Source organism: Seriola lalandi, unplaced genomic scaffold, assembly GCF_002814215.2.
Source record: "Seriola lalandi dorsalis isolate HSWRI2012SDOR001 ecotype SW California unplaced genomic scaffold, Sedor1 jcf7180002054465, whole genome shotgun sequence".
NCBI classification, from domain to species: domain Eukaryota; kingdom Metazoa; phylum Chordata; class Actinopteri; order Carangiformes; family Carangidae; genus Seriola; species Seriola lalandi.
This window is the reverse complement of record NW_019525018.1, coordinates 218,506-245,574: the sequence shown is the minus strand read 5'-3', so window position 1 is coordinate 245,574 and position 27,069 is coordinate 218,506. Positions and strand designations below refer to the sequence as shown.

The 27,069-nt window shown below is 42.3% G+C and overlaps 1 protein-coding gene across 1 annotated transcript in view; it reads left to right on the top strand.

Annotated features, from left to right (window-relative positions):
- Window positions 1–27,069, top strand: part of LOC111658760 (polypeptide N-acetylgalactosaminyltransferase 18-like) — a 136,566-nt gene that overhangs the window by 51,109 nt on the left and 58,388 nt on the right. The window contains exons 2-3 of the mRNA XM_023411417.1: window positions 21,189–21,396; window positions 21,553–21,719. Coding sequence (XP_023267185.1) covers window positions 21,189–21,396; window positions 21,553–21,719 — 375 coding nt within the window. The remainder of the gene's footprint in view (window positions 1–21,188; window positions 21,397–21,552; window positions 21,720–27,069) is intronic.

Sequence of the window (27,069 nt, the reverse complement as noted above, 5' to 3'; positions counted from 1 at the left end):
TAATAGAGTTTCTGTATGAACTCTCGCCATGCTTTATGCCACACTGTTAAAACCCAGTGTATTGTGAATGTCAATAACACCATTGAGCCTAATTATCCTGCTTTTCTAGTAGCTCTGAAACCATGCATCCCACATTCGGCTCCCTACTTATTACTTGAAAAACACCACGCCGTAGCGCCGCTCTTGGCTCTATCTCCCATTACCATTACCCTACCCACAGCCACTCTCAGCTGTGGGCAAAAAGCAGCCCAGTCAGGCAGGCATAATCCAGACTCGAGCCTTTCAAGAGTCCTTCCCCCCAGCCCCAATCTGTCCCCCTCCATGCACAACACCAGCACCTACGTTCACATGCGCAGTAGACTGGTTAAAGAGAGACTATGTAACTTTCAAAGGGAAGAAATATAACACAAACTTTCCTATTGCAAATGAAAAGTTTAGCTCACCAGGAATAAAACACGTCCTTCCTCAGTTCAGTACATCCAAGGGGTTTACTGTTGTTGTTCACTGAAGCATGTTTCCTTCTTGTGGTCCCGATCCATTTGTTTCCCCGTTACCTAATGATGATGTTTTTAAAGCATCTGACTCTGAAGAACTGTTTCAGCTGAAGGAAAACACCCTAATTTGCCACTTTTTAGCTCAGTTTTGGTCTCCACTCATTCCTCAGAAAATATCTAAATTCTCAAATATGCGCCCAGGTCTTTGTTCACCTCAGTGGCAGAGACCACTAGCTCTTTATTTGGATTTTACTCCCAATTTCCCCTGTACCTCGGTTATTAAGTCAAACTCCCTCCGTTATATTATCATTTTATTCAATGTGAATACAAGCCGATATTATGTTCTTGTGGAGGTCATCTTATATTTGATACCTTTTTCACAAGATTGGATATTCTTTTCAAATCGGTTGAGTACCAGTGTGACACGGTCTTCAGGAAGTGTTTAATTGTAAGGTGTGTGGTTGCTATGCTTCAAGCCCCCTGAGCAGTACTACGTCTTCAGGGCAGATCGGAGGCCTGCAGTGAGTCGCTGTCGGAAAGAGACCAGATGGGCCGGGGCTAGCTGGTTAGCGTGCTAACTAGAGATGTGAATGTAAACAGCTGTTAATGCAAGTGCTGGCTATGTAGCAACAGCAAAACTTACAAATGGCTCCTTTTTTAAAGAGTGAAACTCGGAGCAGCAGTGTGTGTTTACTGATGAAATTAGTATGCTAATACTGAATTTACCATTAGAGCTGTTGTTGTAGCAAAGGGGAACTGCACAGTCAAATAATCCTCTGTGGGTTTGTCAGTAGGAGCAGCATCTTTAACATTACATCATTTGATCCACTGCTGATATAAAGATGTTGAATAATGCACCTTTAAAGCTGGTTTATACGACCATCCCGTGACAAGCAAGTGAGTCTCCCTGCTGCCATGAATAAACCAACCACCAGAATATTCTTCTAATACTTTTCCATTAGTTAGCGATCCTCTGTCCCCCGTCTCTATGAATAAGAAATATTATATCAGTTGTGATACACGGGAAAAGGAGGGTCCCTGTGCCTTCTTGTCGAGGCTCACAGGCAGCTATAATTTTCAGTCTAATGAATCCAGGACGTCAGGAGGACCCGGCTGTAGCTGGAGATGTGTCCTGGAAAAGTGCTGATGGTGCTATAGGACTGGGATCATAAATACACCACCAGGCCTGTCAGGGCTGCTGCGAGAGAGAGGTGGCGTTTGACTTTTCAGATGTAAAAGGTTTGCATGTCCCCCCCACCTCGTTTTCCATGGTATGCAGCATCACAGATTCTGTAAAGCGATCCATCTGTGTGCACACACACACACACACACACACACACACACACACACTCACTCCTACTGTAAGTTAGGGAGATGTAGCGAAGGCGTCATGTCGGTGCTGGCTGTTTCATAATACTCTGAAAGGCAGCAGTACAGTATGTGTCCTTGTCACAGTTTATTATGGGAGTGACCAGATATTCTTAAGCAGTTTCTCTTAATTGAAGTATGAGCAAAGCCTTTTGTTTGAATGGTTAAATTGTTGTTTACTTTATTGGTATCTAAACATACCACATACATGTCTCTGTGGTTGCTGCTTCCACACCCACTGAGCTTTTGCAGTGACGTCACCATGCAGCACCGAACGCCGTATTAAAGGGCAAAGGCAGCGCACTGGCCCATAGACACATTCCACCTTCTTGCTTGACTCTACAGTTGTAAAATAATGGAAAATCAAGTATGTGCCATGATATAATGTTAGTGATATGATGCATAATCACCATCCAGTAAAAGAAAACCCCCTGTCCATACGGGTATGTGTGCACACGATGAGGCGAGTCACTTAGCTCATGCTTTATGGGAGACACTGCTTCCTGCTGCAGCTTCACAGGCTTCACAGGCTTCACAGGCTCACAGCTAATCAGGGACAGTCCTCCTATACCGACAGGTATCGGTTTGGTAACTGGTTGAAATTAACCTCTAGGTTTGGTCGTTGTTCTGTTTGTACAGTTTTTTTGTTTAGTTTTTTTTTACACAACCTATGTGTCTAGAATATGTCAGTGTCCGTGCATTTAACAGCCTGTTTTCTGCCGGCCAGTACGTCGTCTGCTCCGACATCAACTGCTGAAGTTCAATTCAATGTTAAATTGAGGTGTTTTCCTTATAACTCTGGATAATCCGTACAACGCTCTGTGTTCTATAGAAGAAATAGTCCTGGATATTGCAAAATCATGGTCAAAGGGCCTGGGTAAAAAATATATTCTGCAATAAAAGTATTTTCTTTTCTTTTTTTTTTTAACTTACACTTTTTCAAGTGCTCAGGTGCTGAGGCCAAAACTGGCCCCAGAATGTCCTGCTCAACCTTTTCCCCTCAGAGACGAGCGGTAAATGTGTCCCTGTACCAGAACTGAATAATATATGAATCCTTCTGGAGATGTGAGTAGGCCGCCTGATTGTGCGAGTAGCTCTTGCTCTCTCTCGCTCTCTCTCTCTCTCTCTCTCTCAGAATATATGTGTATGTATAGTGTATGTGTGCGCGGCGCTGTATTGTCTGTCCAGTCACATCCTGCTGCTGCTATCGGTACTGCTGAGGTCATCTGTGTCTGTGCTCCCCCCGGGTCAACACATTATCTAAATGATTTAATATCACTGCAGCCGCCCCGACCCTCTCCTGTCATTGTGCAGTGGAGCAGGCAGGCTAAGCACTCTACGATGAATACTGAATACGTAATTGTATTTTTCATGGCCGTAGTAACAAAGGTATTATGTATTACACAGATCATCTACTCATTCTATATGTAGTTATATATTTAAGCGCCAGGGACACAACTGATATTCAGCTTAAGTGTCTCTTTAGAGTTAAGCTTGGAAAGTTTGGCGGCAGTTTGGTGAGTGTGTGAGGATTTTATTTTATCCTGTCCAACTGATGTCACAGTGTGATACACATATGATAAATGAATATGAACCAAAACAACTGGGGATCAAAAAGCGTCAGAATTTTTATTTCCAAACTACTTGGTGGAACGAAACTAGTGAGCGTATCTCCGTCCCCCGTGGGGGGGGGCCTGAATGATCTCAGCCTTCTGGTCACTCTTTTTTCGTATTCATTATATTCAGCTTGGTATTGATTCAACATCACAGAGCAGCGACTAGGTTTTCAGGAGTCTGCACACTTACAATTAGATTTACTGTGGAACAGGGACCGAAACTGTTTCTACATTAAAAGATTAATTAATAGTGCAGCCAGCACAACATTTCCTGCCCACCAATGTCTGTGTGTTGTGCTACCAGCTCTATTACCCAATCTTACACTGTAGACGTGACTCAACCTGCAGCCGACTGTTCACAACAGTCTGTGTCTGTCGAGGGAGCGATCCTTTTTATTGCATGGGGATGATGTTGGAGCAAATTATAGGCTGCCAGTGTTGGAACATGGTTTCTATAGTTTCTATACAACTAAACTGCAACAGCAAATACATTTTGTTTGAAATATAACTGTGATCACATAACCTTTTTATTAACATAAGGAGGATCCGTTTGTAATGACTGGAGCGTTATGTTTTTATGGTTTTGTTTATAAATCAATCAGTCAAGCTTTATTTGTATAGCACTGCTCATACAGGTCAGTGCATTAACGGTGAACACATAAAGAGGTCGGAGTGAAACCGATGAATGAAGTTGATCTTTGAATGACAAAGTTAAGAAATTCATAAAGAACAGCCGAACACATGACGGACAAATGACTTCTCTGTGACTTGAATTTAGGAATTCAAAGCCCGATCCAACATCAACAGTAGAAGTCAAGTGTTGCGTATACTTCTGCAGTGTGGTTGAACCTCTCTCAGCTGGACCCGTAGAGCTCGTCCGGTGCTCACACGGCGAGGTGATGGTCCATGGGACACGGTGGTCGCCAATCAACAAGGGTCAGATAACGGGGCTTGCTCAGCTGATCCGACGGAGCAGAGTTAAGGGTGATTCTTGGAAACAGGCAGAAGTTGGTGCCACCTCCCGCTGATTTGTTGGTCCGTTGCTTCGCTCTCCACACTTTCCTTAACTAGACTCGAATTTTGTTTCCTGGACTTTCAAAATACGATAAAAGCAAAACTTACTGAAGTAAAAACATAAAACTCTCATTTTGCATTCGGCCTTGTATTTCGTAATCTGGACATTTCAGTGTGTGTGTGTGTGTGTGTGTGTGTGTGTGTGTATCAGGGAGAGAGAGAGAAAATCTAAATTCAATTTACTTCTTCAATAGCAAAATAAAAACTCAGCCACTGAACACCAGGTTCATTATTAGGTCACAGCAAACACAGAACAAACATTTATAAATGACATTGCAGGGCGAGCTTTAAACTCACTTTACCTGAAGCATAAATGGGAAACAATATCAATGTTTTCAAACTTAACTCGGCAGAGACGTGATGTCTTTTATTCGTGAACTCTGCGTTTGTGATCGAAGCCTGTCCGCTTGTTTCTGGTAGTTTCAGCCGAGGACACTGTGCTGCCTCGGGTGTTTTCCCCTCATCAGCTCACAGCTCCCTCCTCGTCCCTCTGTCTCTCTCTCTCTCTCTCTCTCTCACACACACACACACACACACACAATCATACACACACACACACACACAGAGGAGGAGGGTACCAGTCCACTGACCCGCAGCAGTTTTCAGATAATCCCTGCTGTCTCTCATGCAGATGAATCAGAGCGAGAGAGAACGAGGAAGGACAGGGACAAGTGACAAGACTATTTGAGCAGACAAGACTTGTTTTTTTGTTTTTGTTTTTTTCTGAATGGCTAGAACAAAAACCGCTTTGGGTATTGAGGGGGAATCTGTGATAAACAAGACGAGGTTTAGACAGAAGCGTACCTCAATCATAGTGGAAGACGAACAACAGACTGAAGAAGAGCCCGGAGGATGACCTGTGACAGGAAGAAACAGGGAGGCATTGTTCAGAAGTAATGAAATGTGTACATTAATGAGGACATTTTGTTTTCTCTAGGCCAGCAGCAGTCATCTTGTCATTATGCATTATATTGCTGCCTAACATTACCCTTTTAGCGACCGAGGGAGACAACACAAGCAAACAGAATGTCCTTCACAAACTCTGCACCCCCTTCTTGCATTCAGCTCGAAGAAATAACACCATGATTCAGCAACAGCCAGCACATGAGACATTGCTGAGTGTCCTTTTTTATCACATGTCATAAAAAGGCCTCCGTGGTCCTCGCATCACTTTCTTTGCTAATATGTAAAAAGAAGAAAAAGCAAAAAAGAATTTTTTAAAGGACAGACTAGACCTTGGACTCACACAAAAAAAAAAAAACCTAAAACAAACCCTGAGACTTGTGTGGATGCCCTGGCAGCTAATGTCACAGCTTGTGTGTGACTGGAAACTGAAGCCGCCGCCTTCAGCGCTACAGAAGAAAACTTACTCGGAGCACCGAACCAAAGATTCGTAGTGATATTCAGATCACAGCGGGCGCAGATCATTGTGATGCTACACTGCCCAGAACCCAACATGGCATTTCCATTGAAAGCTTAAAAAAGAAAGAATAAAAAAAAAAAAAGAAAGAAGGCATTGCAAATGTCACAGGGGCGTACAATGCTCTGTAGCCTTTATCCAGCTGTGTCTGCAGAGAGGAGGACTGGTAACCGCACTGGAATTTATTTCCGCACAAGTGCTTCCCACACACTTTGACCCGCAGCAACATGTTACTGACACAAATAGAGTCGTATGTTGTACCTCAACAGTAAACTAGCTAAACAGAGCGGGAGTTCCCTCTGGGTACATGCAGGTTAGGTTAACTGGTGACTCTGTAGTGAGTAGGTTGAGGAGAAATAAAAGATTTGATTAGATATTTAGAGCTTGGCACATCTGGCTATTTTATTCTGAGTCCCGATCCAAAACTGGAGCCGGCTGTTGGACCCCGGCCCAAGTTGTCCCTCAATCTTAGCGACTCATCTGTGATTGGACAGTGTGTGTGCTTGCGTGCGTGTGGCAGCCGAAATGAGAGTGGATGTGACTCATGTTGGCACCTTATCATGATATGATGATGATTGTGTCATTAGCATGACTATGAGTCGCTGTGAAAGCTATTCGCCGGGAGCGGAGCACACGAACCTCGTCAGAGAGCATTTGCTGGATGTTTTTGTGATTGATCTGAAAAAGCTAAATGAGATCTACTTTCATTTACCAGCAAACGGCGTGGCTGTTTGTGGGGGGGGGATATCAATCTCATCTCATAGACTCAAGCTCCTGAACACGCAGCACAATAATAATAGCCAAGAGGTGGGTATATGAGCTCATTTCATCTGAGTGTGTCTGAAATGCTGCTAGCTGGTTTCTGGTTAAACTTACACTCTTGGACAAATGTTTTTAACAGAAGAGCCTTTAACACAGGTAGTTTGGGTTCTTCTGTCCTTTTCAACCACAGGAGTTCCTCAATTTTAAGCTTCTTGTAGCTGCTTGTAAAGAGTTTGCAATGATGCCATTCCCCTACTCCCTCCCTGAACGTCCTGTCTGTCTCTACTGATTCTGTCAATCAAAGCCATAAAACGGCCCAAAACAAAAGAACTTAAAAACAGCAAGTTGTCAGGTAGTGTAAACCAAACATTGAAGAACTTGTTACAGCAAAGCAAGGTCCACTTGTAACTCTACATCATTGAGTTACATCATTGGATATGTCCCACTTCACATCAATTAAGCGTACATACTTTCTGAGAGGTAAAGCGTAGGGTAGGTTTATTTGCTCTGGTCCGATTCGGTGGTTGAGTTTGTAAACTGAGCATTTTCCCCTTGGTTCGTTTTGCTTCCACACAGAGAAAAATTCAAGTGAGCCAAAATGCATCATTCCCAACCACGTGACAGCTTTCACTCCGCCTGTCGGTCCGGGTTGGGGTCAGGGGTCAGGCTCCGTCTCCGGCTGGAGCAGGAAAGTTCAGCTGTTTGTGGAATCGGATCGAGTTCGGATCTCTTTCGCACGAGAAACGAAACCGCTGCAGAGTTTGTTTAGGACCGGACCGAGAACACCTCGGAGAAAGGGTCTTTGGTGCGATCGTTTTGGTCCACACCCGAGTGTGATGACTGTTTTCACACCTGGCCAAACCAATGGTACCAAGGGGGAAAAGAAACCAGGGTTGGGTTTGACCTGACTAAAAACCGCAGGTGTGAAAAGTATTACTTATCCTACTGGGCAGTTTCCGAGAACACGACATGAACAGTCACAATATTCATTTTCTCCAATGCTTCAGATTTTTAGGCTCGAGAGGCTGCGGTGTCAATCGGCCGGTCCACCACTTTGGTTCAGACTCAAATATCTCGCCATGAAACTTCGTGCAGCCTTTCCTGCTCCCCGGGCAAATTAATCCCACTGATCTCACCCTGGGGTTTTTCTTTTACAGGCATCATAAAGTCTATTTTTTTGGTTTCTGGTAAAATGTCTGCTATCAGATGGATTGCCAGAAATTTTCACACAGATATCTGGTGCTCAGATGAAGAATCCTAATGACTTCTTGAGCTTTACTCTGGCAATATTGATATTCGTGTTTTGAGTGAAAAACCTCAATAACTGCCTGATGGATTGTCATGAATTTAGCTTCAGACATTGGTGTCACCCTCAGGATGCATTGTAATAACTTTAGTGATTCCCTGACTTTTCATTTCACACCAGCAGGTTTGGTTTATGAACAATTACCTGCAAAACTAATCAACCTGAACTAATCACCAAACGAGCTAATCTGTCAAAATTCTGTCAATTGGCTGCCAAACCTGCCGGAAAACCTGTGGCAGTCCATTGACAAAAATGGACTTTTTCAGTGCAGTGTCACGCTCGGTGTGAAAGCAGAGAATGCTTATGAGTTTGTTTTATTTTACTTTTGTAGGCCTAAAAAGGTAAAACTAGAGGCACCGACCATGAACTGTAGCATCCCCAGTGTGAGTCCGGCTGGTGACCTTTATAGCATCATATCATTCCCCATCTCTCTCTCTCTCTCTCTCTCCGCTGATTTCATCTGAGCCTCAGTCTGGTCACATTAGAGAAATAACATCATAGGAGGGTCTGAGAAATCTAAAATCTATACTCATAAACAAAATGAGTCGTAAACAGAGTTGTCTTCGGTCTAAAACAGAATTGACTGGTTGTGTTCCCTCGTGAAGCAGCATCTATATTTCCTCCTCTGGTTCACTGCCTTTGTGTCTATTACGCAACATCTGTGCCAGGGCCTCATGGCCAGCTCTTTGAGTATGAATAGTTTCAGGGGCTCAGCTGCTCGAGCTTTGTAGAGGATTTCTGACAGTTAGACAACTCCTAAATCCTGTCATTCCCCCAGCTGTCTTTGTTGCTGTTTACCTTTGTTGTTGTTGTTGTTGTCATTCTATGAGTTTTGGTCACTGCTATTTCCACTTTACCCAGGTCACAAGTTCATCTTCAATCTCCATGAACCTCTGCCTCTATTTAGAGAAAGCTCCACTTCATTATTAGCACTGAAAGCTTAGCTAGAGATCTGATATGATTGTTTGTGTTGAAAGGTTTGAAATGCTTCTCTTTCCTCCTCATCTCTCTTTTCTCACCTCTTCCCCTTCGTCTTCACAACAAACCTGGTGTTTTCCTGTTGTGTACTAATTGGCTTGCTGAAGCATCAGTAACAGGTTTTTCCTCCCAGTGTCTCGAGGGTCTCTGCTTTAAGAGAACATCCATGCCCTTCTTTTCCTCTGATTATGCTCCCAGAAGTCAAGCATATTGTGCTGTCAGAGCAAACAGGCCGCTACAAATGCAAATGTCTTGTTTGGGAAGGTTTTTTTTGTTTTTTGTTGCTCCAATCTGTTTTGTTGTATATTTTAAACAGCTGCATAGAAGCTTACACTGATGTATATTTCAAGTAAGGGATGCCGGACAGATTTGTTCTGGGTAAGTAATTTAGTTGACATTTCTCTGGATGTAATTTATTCCTTTCTACCACAAGTATTGTTGTGTAAGCTGTCACAGAGGAGAACATGCAAAGGTTTTTTTGGGGGGTTTTTTTGTTCTTCACAGAGCAATTTTTATCACCTGCCATCGTCCTCATGCACATGCACACTTTGCTTAATTTTACTGGTGAATGCGTGACCGTGGCAAAAATATGTGTTTATTTACTACTAAATCCAAGTGTTTTTAATGGCAGTTTATTTTTACAACCTATTCTGGTTCCAAACCTCTGAATCACATCTTGGATTTATTCAGCTTTTTTTAAAAAAATTTTTATGAATGTCTGGGATTGCTGTCATTGATGGCTATTTCTGTTGGCTGGAAAAATAATGGACTAATTAGAGGTTAGTGGGCAAGATTAAGAGGATGTAGATGTCATCCTCCTACAAAGCTAGCTAGGTAGTTAGCTAGCTACACCAATGAAGAGTGGTGCCACTAAAATTGCAGCAAGAATGGATGCGATAAACGCAACTTTACAAATAAATCATAAATATACATATTTGAATATAAAGTTAAATGATGCGATAACTAGTGCAGCGTCTGTAATTGAAAAAGTGCAACAGAATTGTCACTCGCTACTGATTTGTTGGGGCAAAACACAATTTAAAAAAAACAAAAACAAAAACCCAACCTCCTTAGCCCCAAATACAAATTAGTTAATGAGACTGTTCTCCTGTGTAAAAAATCAGCAGGTTATTATGACCCATAGTTATTTTGTTGCTAGGCAACATCTAGTGCCCGTAGTAATTATGACAGTAGCAAAGGGAAAAGTGCGGTGACGTAGTATAAAGAGAGACAACGTCCTCATTAGGATGAGGCTGGGGTGGATGATTGTTTTATCCACGACCATTCAACAAACTTAACCATGTTGTTATTATCGTAACCATGACAACAAAGATCATCAACAAGTAGTTTATGTAACACAAACTGGGATCTTTTCCTGAACCTGACCAAGCCACGATGATTTGTTATTGTAACCACGGCAACAGGTCCGGTTCACCACTGTCTGTACACTCCGCTTGCTTATTATGTAACCATGACAACCAAGGTCGAGTGCACCTGTCGTGGTAGGGGCACTATTTCAGAAGACACTTGTATCAGAGGGTTGGGTTCAAGTTGGAGCACTTTTTGCGGCTAACACAAGTTACGATATCACAATGAACAAATGAACTGAAACTAAATTTTGTGATAAACAACTTGCTAAAATATGAGGTTTCAGGGACTAGAACAGGTTTTAAAGTCTAGAAAGTCCAGATTTAACAAGGACAGTTGTTTGTGGTCACATGTTGAAGTATCCTTCAGGAGGAAGTATGTGTGACAGGGTTAATGAGAGGCATTGTGCAGCACTTTGACCTGCTAAGGAAGCAAATCACAGTATAAGTACCATCCATTCAACCATATTATGGAAACCTCTGTAAATACTTTGCAGCTTTGACCTACAGTACTTAGTGCAGCCGAGCATGAATGCTGTTTACACAATAATACACACTTAAACTTTCCACCATGACTCCAGTAATAATATATATTAAATAAATAAAACCTTTACTAATGTAAACAAACCAGTTCCAGCAGAGTTATCCACATAAATTCATAAACCTGCATCATGAAGCTGGGTTTGGAAGATATAATAAAAAATAAAAAAAAAACCTTAAGCCAAACCAGCCTTTATCAAACCGGTGAAACATGTCACACATTGGTGATTAATCCCAGCCCTCTCATCGTGTCAGTTAGTTTTAATTGATATCACACTTGCTTATATTATGAGTGATCCCTGTCTGTGTTCGCTGTAGCTACATTTTTTATTTTTCAGTAGAATAAGTAAATAAAGTAGAATGAGACTGAGGAACTTTATATCATTGATCCCTGATGACAAAATCGTTTTGTTTTTTTTCCACTTCCAAGAAATGCCCTTATTAGCAATCGCATTATGCCGCTCATCTGCTTGTATGAGACAATGAAACCTTATCTGTAGTGGTGTAACATAATTAGTGGAGCAGTGGAGACGCCTGGAGCAGCAGAGACTCCACGGATTTACAGAAAGACCCACTCAGTTTGTATTGATTTCTGGAAGTGAATGACTAGGAGAATGCAGAATGGAGTCGAGATGCGATCAAGACGCAGATTACCGGTCCATCTCGGTGTGTGTGTGTGTGTGTGTGTGTGTGTGCAGGTTTTTTCAAGCGAGTGTTTCTATTCTTCCCAAATTAAAGGTGTGTGCAGGCATATGTGTTTGTATCTCCAGAGAGCCATGATGGATAATGTTTACAGCCGAGTTGCAGAGAGGGAAGCGATTCATTGTCCTCTCACTCACACACACACACACACACACACACACACACACACACACACACGCACACAAACACGCACACACTGTACGGTGAGGGGGACAGACAGGCAGGCAGAAGGCCATTACAGTATAAAGACAGCAAGATGGGAAGGAAATGATGGCTGATGGTTTTAAAAGGTTGTTACTGTGGTAAAGGAAGGAAATGGCTTGATAATGGAATCGGCCTCTCTGATCTTTAATCTGCAGCCTGTCAAGCTTTGTATTAGCGAGACAACAGAAAGAGAAGAACAAGAGGAGAAAACTGTATTATTCTGCTCAGTAAACAGCGAGGTGAGGATTATCAAAGCGAGGGAGGGCAAATTTAGATAAGCCAGCTTGCACAAAGAAATTACAGACAGAAATGTTTTATGCCGTGGTGTAGCCATCTTCTCTTCTCTGCTCTTTCGAAAAGCTATATCTATACAGTTCTATACCTGAATGTTGTGGCATATGTCGGTCTCGTGTTTGGATTTGTATGAGTGGCGGCTTTTCCACAAAAGTCCTTGAACGCAGCTCAAGTGTGAATATACTGTCACTGTGTTAACAGAAAGGCAACAGCAACGTAAGATTGAATCAAATGTAGTTTGAATTTCTGCTGCACAATAAATCAATTCAGTAAAAGACATAATAAAGTGCATGTGTCAGCTTTAAGTTGAACAAAAATCTGTTTACGGTTCATTCAGTTATTTCCCCTGAGGGCGCAGGAAAAACGAGTGAAAACATCACATCAACACTCGTCTCTCTAAATTGCCAGTTTCTTACAGAATTAATATGATAAATCAAGGGTTTTGACACTTGGGGGTTTTAATGTCCCCCATTAACCAAAAGTAATACTTCAGCTTTTCAACACAGGACAAATATCTGTCGCTGATATCGATGGATCGTGTCTGTGTTCCAGGAATGTGATATGTTATATGTAATATAATCATACTTATGTTCCTTATAATGTGAAATAAGTTTCAATGGTAGTAGTTTTAGGAGTGACTGTCTCTTCTGTGCATCTCTGGATACAGTTGCTGTCAGTCATTGCAACCATCTCTTATTCACCATGAAATGGTTCCAGCATGAAGCTTCTGCTAAACCAATGAACCCTCTGTGATTCAGCTGTTTATTACGGCACAATGAGGTAAATGGACTAAAACAGACCTTTTCATGACAGCAGCAGCAAATCTCTCTTAAATTCCTGTCTCAGGATTTTGTGCTGCGTGTCTTTCCTGTGCTGAAAGTCTTCGCTCACCTTTCTGCACTCCTTCCTGGCTGGAGACGTTTTAGGATTGTTCCTTTGAGCTGACAGTAAACATATCACATTAGCAGTGAAGATAAAAAAAAATATCCAAAAATAAAGAATCACTTCTATGGTAATCTTCAAAATATTTACCATTAGCTGCAATGACACACAGAGAATACACAATCCTTTACCTTCCTGTTTCAAACTTGTCTGTAGTACAGGTTCTCTGTGAAGGAGCAAATGATATTTACAGAGCAAATGAAATGAACAAATTACACTTATCCATTAAGTGTAATTTGTTCATTTTCTTGCTACTGCTACCTCTTAACCTCAAGAAGAAAAGACTGCTGAAGTCATTTTCTAATGCACAAACTGATCTCAGAACACTGGAAGCTGAGGTATGTTTTTTTTTTCTTCTTTTTTTTTTTTGCAATTCTTTTGGCAGAGCAAGGGAAGTCTTTCCCCCTGCCTCCAGTCATTATGCATAGCTGAACTGCACATGTCCTCGCTCCAGGTCCGTACTTCATGCACACACACTCACACACACACGAGATTAGTAATATTCAAAATATCACCTCCAAGGATCGAAAGCAAGTGAGTGTGTTTCCCCAAAATTTTCAACTTCTGTATTTTTCTGAAATCCATCAGAGATGCAGTGAACAGAAAACACTCCTCCTCCTTTATATCATTGTTTTCCAGCGCTGCTCTGCTGCAGATCCACCGCTCCCTCTCACACACAAGGTGCCAAATATCACGCAGCATTTCAGCATGAAACGATCAGCATTTCCAGGCCCATGTTTGAAAGCCAACAAGCGAAACAGACAGATGAAGCCAGCAGACTTAAAAAGACGCATCTAAAAACAACTAATGAGTCTCAGCTCTGGTTTCCTTTGTGTCTTTGTCTCGCTCCGTCTCTGTGGTTATACTTTAAGTACAGAGTTGACTTGTCCAGGTGTGATCCATTAAACACATTATTCATACCTGAGGGGAGAGGAGGAAAACAGAGATCACCATCTGCTCATCGCTTGATTAAATTAATCATGTGTGAACTTTTGCACAGGGCGGCTGCAGGCCCCCCATCCCTCTCTCTCTCTCTCTGTCACATGCACACTCCCTCTTTCCATCAGCATGTGTGTGTCATTGTACCCTAAGCAGCAGCAGCAGCAGCAGCAGCAGCACGACACTTATAAAGGCTCATTTCCCTTTTCTTCAGGGATGTGCAGATGGGCTCACTATTTCGCCCCAGTTGTGAGCAGCGCAACATTTTGCAAATGACTCCAGAGCGAGCGTGCTCAAGGGCACGCAATCAAACACACAAGCAAACAATTGAGAAAGCACCTTTTGTGTCTCACCACTCTCTGCAATACTAAAAGAAGCTGTTGTGTGATTTGAAGGGGCTCAGACTCAGAGTCAGTACAAAAGGCAAATAAATTGCCTGTGTTTTCCCTTATGCCTCTTTAAATATTGGATCACAAAAAGCTTTCAGAGGGAGATAATGTTGCCGGGCTTACGGAGCAAATGAGATTCTCTCCACGAAAAACAAATTCTTTCAAATCCTCGGGTGTGAGTGGGTGTGTATTTGTGTTACAAGTGCAAAGCCTGCTGGGATAGGTTTCCTGCGAAGCAGCAGCCACAGCAAGTGTTACAGTGCGGGGCTGATGAGCAACTTGAAAGTACACGGAGGCGGCGCGGAGGTATAATTGAGTGTTTTGCAAATCCGGCTCATGTTCCATTTAAGGTCTTGATCAGTTTCAGCTGTTTATGTGCATCTTTATATCCCACACAAAAATCTATGGGGCTGAGTAAACATCAGATTTCTGATTTTACTGTGAGATTCAGTGCGGAGAGTAAAAACAAACAGTTAGACGAGTGATGTCTGCAAACATCGGGTATCCAAGCTTTCACTCAGAAAGCTCAAAATAAGAGCTGATTGCAAAGAGGATGTGAACTGCAAATCCTGAATACTCCTCTATATACGAGGACATTCAATTTCCCTGAACTGATGTGCTCGAGCGTGGGCATATTGTACCTAAAGTATTTTGTGGCGAGTCTTTGGAAACTAGACGAATTGAGGTCGGCATCATTACGAAGAGGTGAAAAGGTTTCTCAAAAAGAATAAGCAGATCCCAGGAGCATGTGTTACCCTGACTCACAGAGAGGAAGATCCAGCACTGACTCATTATCACACCCCTCGAGCAGTTCCCCTCCACGCTAACAGGCCTGTGTTTGCATGTCAATAATGGCGACTCTGTCCTCAAAAAACATCTGCACCTTTTTCCTGCTTTTATTGTATTTCTGATTTATTTGACACTATCCAGTGAAGAATGTCAGAAAATCTTACAAGCATTTGGTTGGAAGATGGAGAGTCAAAGGTCTAATTCATAGTCTGGTACAAAAACTGCACCTGTTCTCAGACTGTGGGCCTGATTTTTCCTGGATTTTTATTTTTTTTTTTGCTTTTGACTTTTAAAATTGTTTGTGTTGCTCTCTCCCCCTCCAACTGCGTCTTACTTCCTGCTGTAAAATTTTCATCCGACACTTCATCTCTACCGCCTCCTGTCAATCAAAGCTCGAGTAGCAGCCAAGCTGCCAGGCTCTCACAGATCAAGCCGTTGCCTAGCGAGAGTCTGACGGACAGCAATAAACAGCGGGTGGCCAAGTTTTACATCAAACCGAACAAGCACCAAATTTTCACATGACATTTAAATCAATATAAAAATATCCAGCAGAAAGGTATTTCAGTCCTGTTTTCTGAATGATGCAGGTGGCAGGTGTGATGATACTATTCTGAAACCACAATTTTTCCTGACGCTGTATTAAGAGGGTTAAGAGGGTTCAAACTGTCTTGGATGCAGAAATAAGTGCAAAGCCATAACCCTGATTTATTTAAAGGCTCCATATTTTACATTTTTCCTGTGTTTTGACTGAAGTGTTGATCCATAAGAAGAACCATCTCGATGTAGTTTTACATCTCCTCTCTCAGGCTTCTCCCTGGAGCTCTAGTACCAACAGGTCAGTGAGCCAATCAGAAGATTTCAGGTAAACACTCACAGAAACCACATCCTGCAAGGTCGCATGGTGGGTCCAGGTGCGCCGGGTTTGAGGCGTGGCTGAGGGCGGAGACTGCTTCGTTGTGACATCACAAAGTTACAGAAGTCCAAACGGCTGTTTTTAAGACTCGGTCTCTGAATACAGGCTGTGTTTATTCTCTGAGGACTGAGGCTTTGATACTTTCACAGTATTAATATAGAACCTAGAACCTTTATAATCAAAAAAGACACGGAAATCTCACTTTATATAAAACGGCACCAATTCTCCTGGGTAAACTTGCTGTGTGGTGTCGTTGTCATGCTGCAGAATAAACTTGGGACTGATCAGACGCCTCCCTAAGTGTTGCATGATGGGTAAGAATCTAAACATCTAAAGTGGCTAAAACCTTTTCTCAGTGCTGCAGGCGATGTTCAATTTTACAATTCTGTTAATAACTTCATTATATGTTCAACACAAGGCAGTTTTGACATGAATGACGTGAATTCTCTGAACTAATATAAAAGAAGCAGAAAGTTTTGTGCGCACCAAACTGTATTTATGTGTTCAGGACATGAAAATGAACATTTAACGTGAGACAGATCTATATTTTGGTATCGATCCTGTTGATAAAAACGTAGTATCAATACTTCAGGTATTCATCCGCCCACCCCTAAATTCAGTGAGCGTCTCCAGCTACAATAAATGTGCCACTTTTAATTTCACCACACTCCGCTGAACAGAGGGACATAATGATACGGTATTTATTTAACATGCATCATATTTCAGCTTTGAGCTGTTCTGAAATTGTTGTTCTAGTTTTGCAATTTGTAAAGTTACTTCAGTCACAAACGCAGGTATAATTGGATTTCGGAGGGAAAAGCATTTACAGCTTCAGGTCCACACTTGTTTATTCTCTCCACAGTACAAACAATGAAAACAAAAGTCTGTGTGTGTGTAACTGTCTTAAACCTTTTGTGTATTCATGCGTAAAAACTCTGTTTTAGTACACAGCTTATTCGTGTCTGCACAAGGTATCTGCACTAAGTTTCTGATCTGGAATAGTCCTGGTCTCAGTCTCGACTGATCATAGTGATATTGACTGCAGCTCTGTCACAGTCAACTCTTCTCCACCAAATCAGCTCTGGTGCTTAAAACCGGTCAGGATTCTTGGAACGTAGACGTGGAAGAATATTGTGTGCAAGACAAATACTATGTAAAATGTTTTTATTTAAAGCCTAGATGAGTGTAAAGGAAACTCTGTGTAAAGAGCTTTGTATTTCTATGACAAAGCACGGTAAGAAAAAGGAAATTTAATGCAAATTTAAACTTAACAGGCATTGATATACATGATGAGAAGACAGAGGGCTGTTTTGTAGACATAACCGTGGGTGCGGCTATGGTTGAATGCTAATGGCGGAAGTAGTTTAACATCTTACTCCGACATGACCAAATCCTCACCAAGTATTTGGTTTCTATTGCCCCCCCCCCCATCAATTGTTTTCTCGACTTCTCCACTCTTGACTTCTCCATCCTTCCTGATATCATGACACGCCCTCTGCAGTCATCACCGTTTGCACATCAGGCTCTTTTTTTTGGTTCCAGCTGGGAACCACATTTTCAGTTTCCAAACCAATTTATTTTTGGTTGAAATGCTCCAACGGTTCAAAAGCGATGCGCATGAAACCAGAGCCAAAACCCCCGTTCCACGTTGGTGAAAAAAGGGTTAAGAGTGGGAGATTGTTTTAAGAGTCGGTCAGCAGCATCCAGCATCGAGCCTGCTGAGCTCACAGCACGCCAGTTCTGCATAAAGTGACTGGAGGACAAGGTGAGACACTTTGTCACCCAGCAGAGCGGCCCGTTCCTAATCCATTAGGCTGTGGGGAGAGTGTGTGTGTGTGTGTGTGTGTGTGTAGACTTGGTTGTAGGATAAGGGTTAAGCATTCATTTGTGGTGGTTAACGTTAGCATGAGGGGCTTAGGAATGCATTATGTCAATGACAGGTCCCCACAGAGATAGGTGTACAGGTGTGTGTGTGTGTGTGTGTGTGAGAGAGAGAGAGAGAGGGTTTGTGTGTGTGGACAGGAAGCTGTCCTGGTGTCTGAGCTAATAAAAGAGTATGTCTGTGCGAGCTGATGTGACAGAGCTCAGGCTCGCCTAGTTTACAGATGCCCAGGGATGAATACCTTCTGTCACATCCCCTTTATTCTCTTGTTCTCCTCATCACTCTCTCTGCCTCTCCTCCTCCTCATCACTCTCTCATACCTCGCTCCACATCCTGCCGGCACTTTTATTTTGTCACTGTCCTGCGGTAATTCCCCTGGCTTTTTCTCTCCTAACTCTCCTGCTTCTGACATCATTACCTTCTCTTGTTTTTTGTCTTTCATGCTTTATCTCCCGCATTTCATGGTTGGGAGAGACTTGATATATTATACTGCTATTGTACTTCTTCATGTTTTTAAGGCACTTATTTTCTGCAAATGCGTGTAACATAATTTTGGTGAGGATTTGTTAAAAAGTTCAAGCATTTCTTTCCAAAATTGTTCACCTCCCTCTATTTTTGTGAACCGTTCTTCCCCCGTATGTGTGTGTGTGTGTGCGTGTGTGTGCGCATTATGTGAACGTGTGTGTTTGTACTGTGTGTAATCACAGCTGAGCAGACACTGACAGGAAGCCAAGTCCGTATCACCAACAAGGATATCTGTTTACTGTCACAATGCAGTTGTAGATGCTGCCAGACTGAACAGTGAGCAGCACCTGTGTGTGTTGACCTCTGACCTTCAGGACCTTCAGTAGTTGGTCTGTCAGGTTAGAGCCAGAGGAAAGACAAGTTGGATATATAGACTTATATGGAGCTGTGGTAAGAAATGAGCCTATTGGTGCATTTACAGTAAATCATTTTTGCCATTGTTCCCATTGTAACTATCAGGATCTTTAGCTACTACCTTCACCAGCCAGGTCGCTAACTTTGCCTCTGAGCTGACAAGGTAACAACATCTATCTGCTACATCTGGAGCACCAGAGTGGAGTTTGTGGACTGAAAAAAAAAAGATATATGTACTGTAAATACATATATGTTCAATTAAATTCAAGAAGCCTTATTTGTCCCCAGGGGTCAATTTAACGGCCACGTAGACAATAAAGAACACACACAACACAAACTGCACACATTAAGAAAAACAACAGCGGTGCAAAACAAAACCTGTAATATTATAATGAGAATATATAACTGTAAAAATGTAGCTGTATGAGATATTATGTGCAATAAAAACCCATGTTACATATACACAGTATAGGTGCACATAGGTATATGAGCATTGGATAAATAGCAGCAAAGTTCAATAGCAGCAAGGTCAATATGGAAGTCACTGTATGAGTCTGTGTGCAATATATATATCTATATATAGTTGAATCATATGACTATGGTTATGAATATGGATATGGTGCTGTTATTTGGTCTCGAGTTCTAATTAGCACACACACGCAGAGCACATGCACAAATTCCAACATAAACCCTCCAATGAGCTGAGCACTCTGTCCACGTTGCAAGCACACCATTGCACACACATTACTGTAGCTACTGTATTACACACACACACTCGCACAACCGCACCAATGTTCCACTTGATTCCCCCTGACTTCTCCTACAGAGGTACACCGTGCCCCCGAGCCATCGCAGAAAGGGTAGCCGGGGCCCGACTAAATTAATAATGAAAAATGTCGAACAAAGTGCAGGGCAGGACACAACAAGCTCCCTCTGCTCGCCGTGCGCTGCGATGCATCTGTCCTTTACCCTCTTGAGAATCTGGCTACACTGAGAAACCCTGTCGAAGCACATGGTCTCATTCACGCTCGCCTCCTCTGCTAAGATGCGCTATGCGTTAACAAAAAATGGATTGAAATGGCTTTTTCCAAGCAGCTTTCCTTTTTCCCTGTTCTCAAAAAAAACTACAAGAAGCAACTTAAAACTCCTCAAAACTTTCAGTGCATCACGAAGCATTTGTGGCTAAAGAAAAAGTGTAACACAGAATCAATCATTAACAGTGCTCTTAGGGTGCTTATCATGAGGCTAAGAGGGGAGTTGGAGGGAAGTGGCATTTCACCCTCAGGAGCATTAAGCATGTTATTGCCAACGGGGGAAGAATTGCTCTTCAAACAGATAAAAAAAAAAACAAAAAAAAACCCCATTCCGCTCAGGAAGGAGAGGCGGCGTTCACAGACCTTCAGCTCGCCCGTGTGGAGGGCAGAGCAGAAAAGAAAGCGATGTTTGACAGACCTGAGCCACAATTTTAAAGTCAGACTGAAAGTAAAATCAAGTTTGTTAAGACATCAGTATTCTTATAGTTTGTTTTTCTGACTCAGTCTCATGAATATTTCATTCCCCCGGGTGATTCCCCGGCATCCAGTGACTCGGACAAACAACGGACCGCTGCACTCGGTGGCTGCCCTAATTTTGCCATACAGTGAGTGCAGGTGACAGGGAAGCTGCACCGCCTCATTCAACACCCATGTTTCCAATCGTGACGAGTTACAACGAGGGCAACTTCTCATAATTCACATGAAATATAAATACTTCAGACAACCACATGCTTTCTATTGTTTGTCTATTTTTTTTTTCCAAACAGGCCCGAAGCGTGTTTTTGGTTCTTATTTGTTTTCCACCATTCGTAGTGAACAGCTCAGTGCTGCAGAAGTAGCGCAGAACTCTAAGCTACGCACTGATGGAAAAAAAAAGAATTGTTACCTTGGACGTGTTAGCGGATTTGTGTCCACCTCTGCAGAAATAAATCGCCGTGGCTGTCAGAACCAGTTAATTGTAATGACAATGAAAATCCCTGTTATTTCACATCGCATTTGTGTTCCATCCTGTTCCCCCGTGCTGCTGAAATTGTTCTTTCAGTCCTCAGCTAACGGGTGTTGTTTAATAACCACACAGCATACTTAGCGCTCTGTCACAGTCAGTTTTTCCTGCAAAGCTCCCTGAGTAGAGCTGAAGGAAGTTCATTTGTCATTAAATTTCTCCTCAGAGTAGCGTTGCTGTCACGGCATCTGACAACACAGTGGTTTGCTGGAGAAAACGTGACTATATTAAGATTAAGCTTCTTGGTCCAAAATGCACCAAACATGTCTTGCTCTCTTCTCCCCCCCCCACAGAGACCCCTCTGAAAGATGGTGAGGACGCTGCGTCTTCGTCAGACTTGGCCTCAGATGCCGCCTCCTCGCTCTTCAACCACTGGGGTCACGACCTGGGCCCTGAGAGTCGAAGGGTTGCCCTCAGGAAGTTCCGTTACTACGGCTACAACGGCTACCTTAGTGACCGCATCTCCCTCAACCGGCCGATCCCAGATTTACGACCGGACGGGTCAGTCAGTTTGTCGATGGGTGCACTGTTAATGGATTCATTCATCAACGTGTGATGGTGGTGTGCGCCTGTATGGATCAAACCTTTTAATGGAATGATGTTTATGTCTTGACTGGGTTTCAGTGAAGAGTTTCTTTCTCTCTGTTTATCCCCCAGGTGTAGAAACATATCGTATTCATCAGACCTTCCTCAGCTCAGCATCATCTTCATCTTTGTCAACGAGGCCTTGTCAGTGCTGCTGCGCTCCATCCACACCGCCATCCAGAGGACTCCGTCACACCTGCTCAAAGAGATTATACTGGTGGATGACCACAGCAACAGCTGTAAGAAACCTTCTTCATAAGTTCATTTTTACATTGTGTTTACACTGAGCCTCCAAGAAACCCCCCTTTCTGACATGTGTGCAATGCATTCTGGTCTATTGAGCCGTCTGTTAGAGTGAGACTATATAACCTTTGCTACTAGCAACCGCTTTTGCTGAAATGAAATGCAAATAAATGTATCTGGTTAAAATACAGTAGTAACTGTACAAGAGAAGAAGAGTTGCTGGTCAGCAAATTGAACTAGTAATGTCTATTATACATTAATATTTACCTAAAGTTTGCTAACATTAGCTAACGTTACGCTACTGGTCATACCAGACCAGCTAAAGGTTTTGCTGCAAAACCAGTGAGTTGTGTAGTTTTCTTTTGCAATTTTTACACCAAAAAGGAAGAACATGCCGGGGCTGAAAAATTTGCCACAAACCGGCATGCGCCACACATGCCCCACTTCTTTGCCCATTTTTGGGATTAGCTGGGAGTTAGGCGGAGTCATGCACTGCCAAGATGGCGATAGCGGAGCAGCCTTATAAACAGTCCATGCTTCTCCCTAAAGTTACATAGTTTCACTTTTAAGTATAACCTGATCTCTCTGCCAAGTCCATAAACGGTTGTTGAACTTTGGCACCAAATGGAAGAAAGAAATCTCTGCTGTTTACTGCTGTGACAACACTGCAGCCAAATAAAGAGTTTGTTTAATTCACAGCAGTTTGATGAAGAGTTTCCCATCACATTATAGGGCAAAGATCCAAAGTGGAATAATTAAACTCTGAGTCTTGTATAGTAGGTGCGCTAAAGCCTAGACCGTTTATATTTTATGTCCCACTTATTTTATATTCTGCTTTGGAAGGTGCAGAAGATCAGGACATGTGCAGGCATTAGCCGCATCACTGGTGTATGAAAACAGATTAAAACTTATTACAGCAGTCACAGACGAGGCATGGGTGCGACTTGTCTGTTGGAAGACTTGTGTTAATAATTGCATCACGTACTATGGAACATATTTCACCGCTGCCAAATCTATAATTACCATTATGAGAAATCTGTCTCTGCTACCGTCGCCTGCAGATTTTATGGGTCTCTCACTGCTCCTCTGTTCTTCAATAATACAGTATATCGGAGTTTAGTTATGGTGATTTAATGCTTTTTCTTGCCGGTGAATAACAATTACATGTTGATAACTCATAATAAACGTAATCAATAGAAGATAACTCAGTGAAAGCGCATGACCATTACTGTTGCTTATTGATCGTACATGGTGTAATTATGGTAAATGAGGGTTAATCGAGGTTAGAAGAAGGCAGAAGGTTAGATGAAGTGGAATTACAGTCAGACTCATGCACGGCCATCAGAGGCGTAAATTAGCAAAGACATCATGGGTTGTATTCATCAAGCCTCAAAGTGCTGATCAAAGATCACTGGGCCGTGCAATCCTCCATTCACGTCACAATGACATTACATTGAGTGACTCTGTCCCGCCAGATCTCTCTATCATAACTTACAGCAATTCCACAATTTATTGAACATCAGTTCACTATGATTTAAAATAACAAATATTACTGATTCCTGTTTAAGTTGGCGCTGCGGATGGCAGCCTCTGTGCAGCGCTCTGTAGTTCTTCATTAGTCTCTGTTTATTCTCTGTGTGTCCGGTTCCTGATGAAACCTTTCATTAGAGAGGAACTAATCAACATCAGGCAATTCACTCCAGGTAGTTTTTCACCAGTTTTCACACACCTGGAAAGTTTTGAAGATGGTAGTTGGAGGAGCACTGAATGGAGGAGACACAAACAGGGAAGTGCCAGTGTGGTAGCGAAGCTCCGACAGATTTCCCGTTAGTTCACCGGGCAAACCTCCGCTCCTCACGTAACAAAATAGATGCGCTGTTTCTCATCAACAGGATGAACAAGGACTCCATGTTGTGCTTCCCCTTATTTCACTGAAACTTGGCCCGGTGAAGCCATTTCCCCGACAGTGGCTTGAATATAAAGTGATGAAACGGACAGCTTTTTTACTATTTACTGATTTAAGATTAAATAATATAAACTGCCCCGTGTCCCTCTCCTGCTCTGAGCCCAGTCTGAATGGTCAGAGTGAAAGCATTACACTCCACTCACGTAACACACCTGCTGCTGTGAGAGAGCGGGGATGATAATTACACACTGTAAAAGTCCCAAACGCCAGCAGAGCAGGAACAGGAGAGCGAAATAACTCACTGAGCCCCAGTGGTGAGGATATCACGTGGTGTGTGAGTGTGCACAGCAAGCACACGTACACACACACACTAACACGCCGTGAACTTATGTGGGGAAAGCAGGCAAGGACAGTTGACGGCCTGCAGGAGGCTGCAGCTTCCAGAGGTCGCCATGTATGAAAAGACCCAAAATGAATACTGTAAGTGGACTACCTCTACTCTTACATCACAATTTCATTCCCACACATAACTGCACATTATTGTTGTTTTCACTACCACACACAACATGAATATTGTTTGTTATTTATATAATCTGTGTATTTCACATATATTGTGCATTGTCTATATATTGTCTGCATCGAACCAAATCCAGAACCTTTACTTGGCCAATCTGAATCAGCTTTTTAATGAACTGATTAATTGTGAAAAAAAAAGGCCATCATGATTGGCTCAAGGGACGTTGGCCAGTCCATGATTTCTAAATTTCCATAAAAATCTTTTTGCATTGAATTTTTAATGGTTCCCAGGCAATGACACCTCATGACTTGGTAATAACATAACCTTTCATATAGTGCCACAATGAGGTGTTTTGTTTTGGGATTTTTAGTGTAATTTGGTGCAGGTGTTTATGTTATGGATGGACAATAATAATTTTAGTGACTCTTTGACTTTTCATCTGGTTCAAACCGGTCAAATCTTTAATTTCTCCAATACATTTGGTTTATAATCACATACCTGCAAAAGTAATTACTTACCCAACATTTGCTAATTGGCAAATGTTAGCATGATGATACTCTAAATTAAGATAAACATATCTGTTAATCATTAGCATGTTAGCATTATCACTATAAGAACAATGCCGATGGTAGCACGTAGCTCAGTGCATAGCAGTGCCTACATGCAGCCTCACAGAATGGCTAGTACCCTGGGGTGACATCAACTGATGTGAAGATGAATTCACGCGAGTGGAAAATGTTCCAGTCTGAGCAAAAACAGTGTTTGCATATTTGCTTCATGAATGCAGTGAGATGAAAGGAAAAAGGAGAGAGACTGGTGGTAAATAATCAAAAGAGCCAGACTTTAAGTTCAGCGAGAGGCATCAGTGCAAACCTAGCTAACACTGACGGCCCAGTGGTCAAATTCACATGAGTGATGCAAGGCAAAAAAAAAAAATAGTTTCGCTTTCTGCCTAAACCCTCTTTTAGTCTGTTAGAAAAAAACTACAGAATATCTTTGGGTTTTGGAGTGGTGGTCAGACAAAACCAGCTGTTTTTAGAGGGTTGAACACTTGAAATAAAATGTAGACGTAGCGAGTTGTCAACATGAGGTCATTTATAAGTCCTCGCATTTCATTTCTGCAGACAGTGATGGACCAATCTACTTTCCACTGAGAATCCTCCATCCCTCTCTTTGTGGTCAGACTGAACCTAGTAGTTCTCACATCACGTCCCTCGAGTTACTATTTTTAGCTGACTGATGGAAAACAGGGCTTCTGTTGTTCAGACAGGCAACTACATTTGGGTAGCATAGACATCTGAAAATTAATTGGGTAACTGGACTTGATTTAATGACGGGATATTTTTTTTTTCATGTTTGGAAGTGATCTCCTATGTACGTGCAACACAAACAGGTGCTCTTCAAATACTCCCAACTCCCGGTTTTAAATGAGCCCGTCTTTCTTCCAGGTCAGCAGCAAACCGCGGCTCATTAAAGGAAAACAGAGAGAATACATAATCCAGGCTGATGGTTATAATGAATAGAGAGGGGAAGGCAGCAGCCGTAGCCTGCAGGAAGGATTACAACACAGAGATATCACAATGAGGAAATGAAGATGTTCGTTGTTTCACTGTGGGCAGTCTCTCTATCTCTCTCTCTCTCTCGCTCTGTGTGTGTGTGTGTGTGTTTCTGTTTTTTTCTGTCTACCTGAATGTGTGCAAAGCATATATGAAATCCCTCATGAAGACGGACGGGAGTAAGACTTGAAAGAAAGCAAGAAAAGAACAACATCAAATCTTAACGTATTCAAATTGTATATTGTATATTCATTGTGTGCACCATGAATATGGGTTGAGTATCTGGCAGCGTACCAGTTTTTAGTTTTTATTTATGAACCCTTTCGATGTCTAACCTCGTCTGGGAGCATCCGCTTTGTTCCATCACTTTCTTTTAGCCCTGCTAACCGCAGAGCTCTACGGACAGCATGTTGGTCAGTCAGTCACATTTCGGTTCAGCCCTCGCGGTCCACGACGGCTACGAAGGGGTCACACCTTCGTAGACCGCACACCCCGAAGAATGCCCGGAGTTGGGACACAGCTTATTTGCTCCTATTTGCTCTGTCATGGAAAATATGAGGTTCGACATATAACATTAATTTTTTACTTACAAAAGCAGATCAAATAGATCTGATAACTCAGAAGCACATTATGTCGTGGGGCGTCCTGTAACCTTTTCAGCCAACATAAAGTACTTATTCAGAGAAATACATTTTCTGAACAAAAATTTGAAGAGAGGTTTTCAGATGATGCAATTTCCCATCTTGGTTACTGGCTTGAACAAGTGTACTAATCAGCATTTTAACAGAAATGCAAAGTTCACACAGACTTTCTGACAAATCTCTTTCCAATTCTCTCATTTGAAGAAACACTGAACATTTTCTGAAGTAAATCAATCCTCTTTGTTTGTAGAGAAGCACAGATTCCATCAAGGCTTTCAGCAGATGCAATTACTCAGCCACCTTTTAGTTACTGGGCAAACACCTCAGTCCAAAATCTACAGAAAGGCTGCTCTACCAGCGTCCACTCCTCTTAAAAAGCTTTTCACAAGAGTTAGGAACCTGGCTGCAGGGATTTGTCTCCATTTATTAGTGAGGTTGGCCACTGATGTTTGGTGCTAAGGGCTAGTTTGCAGTCAGCGTTCCTGTTCCTTTTAGTTACTGGACATGCACATGTGTACTATCATCGAGTACACTGAGGTCAGGTGTGATTTCTGATGTAGGTATGCATAGCACAGCTGACACATGTTCATCTCCTGAAGTTATTCAGCCTGGAGAGGGAGATAAGATTAAAAATCAAGTGAAAGGAGATGAAATCAAAATCATGTTACTTCCCAAATCATCATGACAACTCGCCATGCAGGGCCTGAAACATGATTCATATCTCTT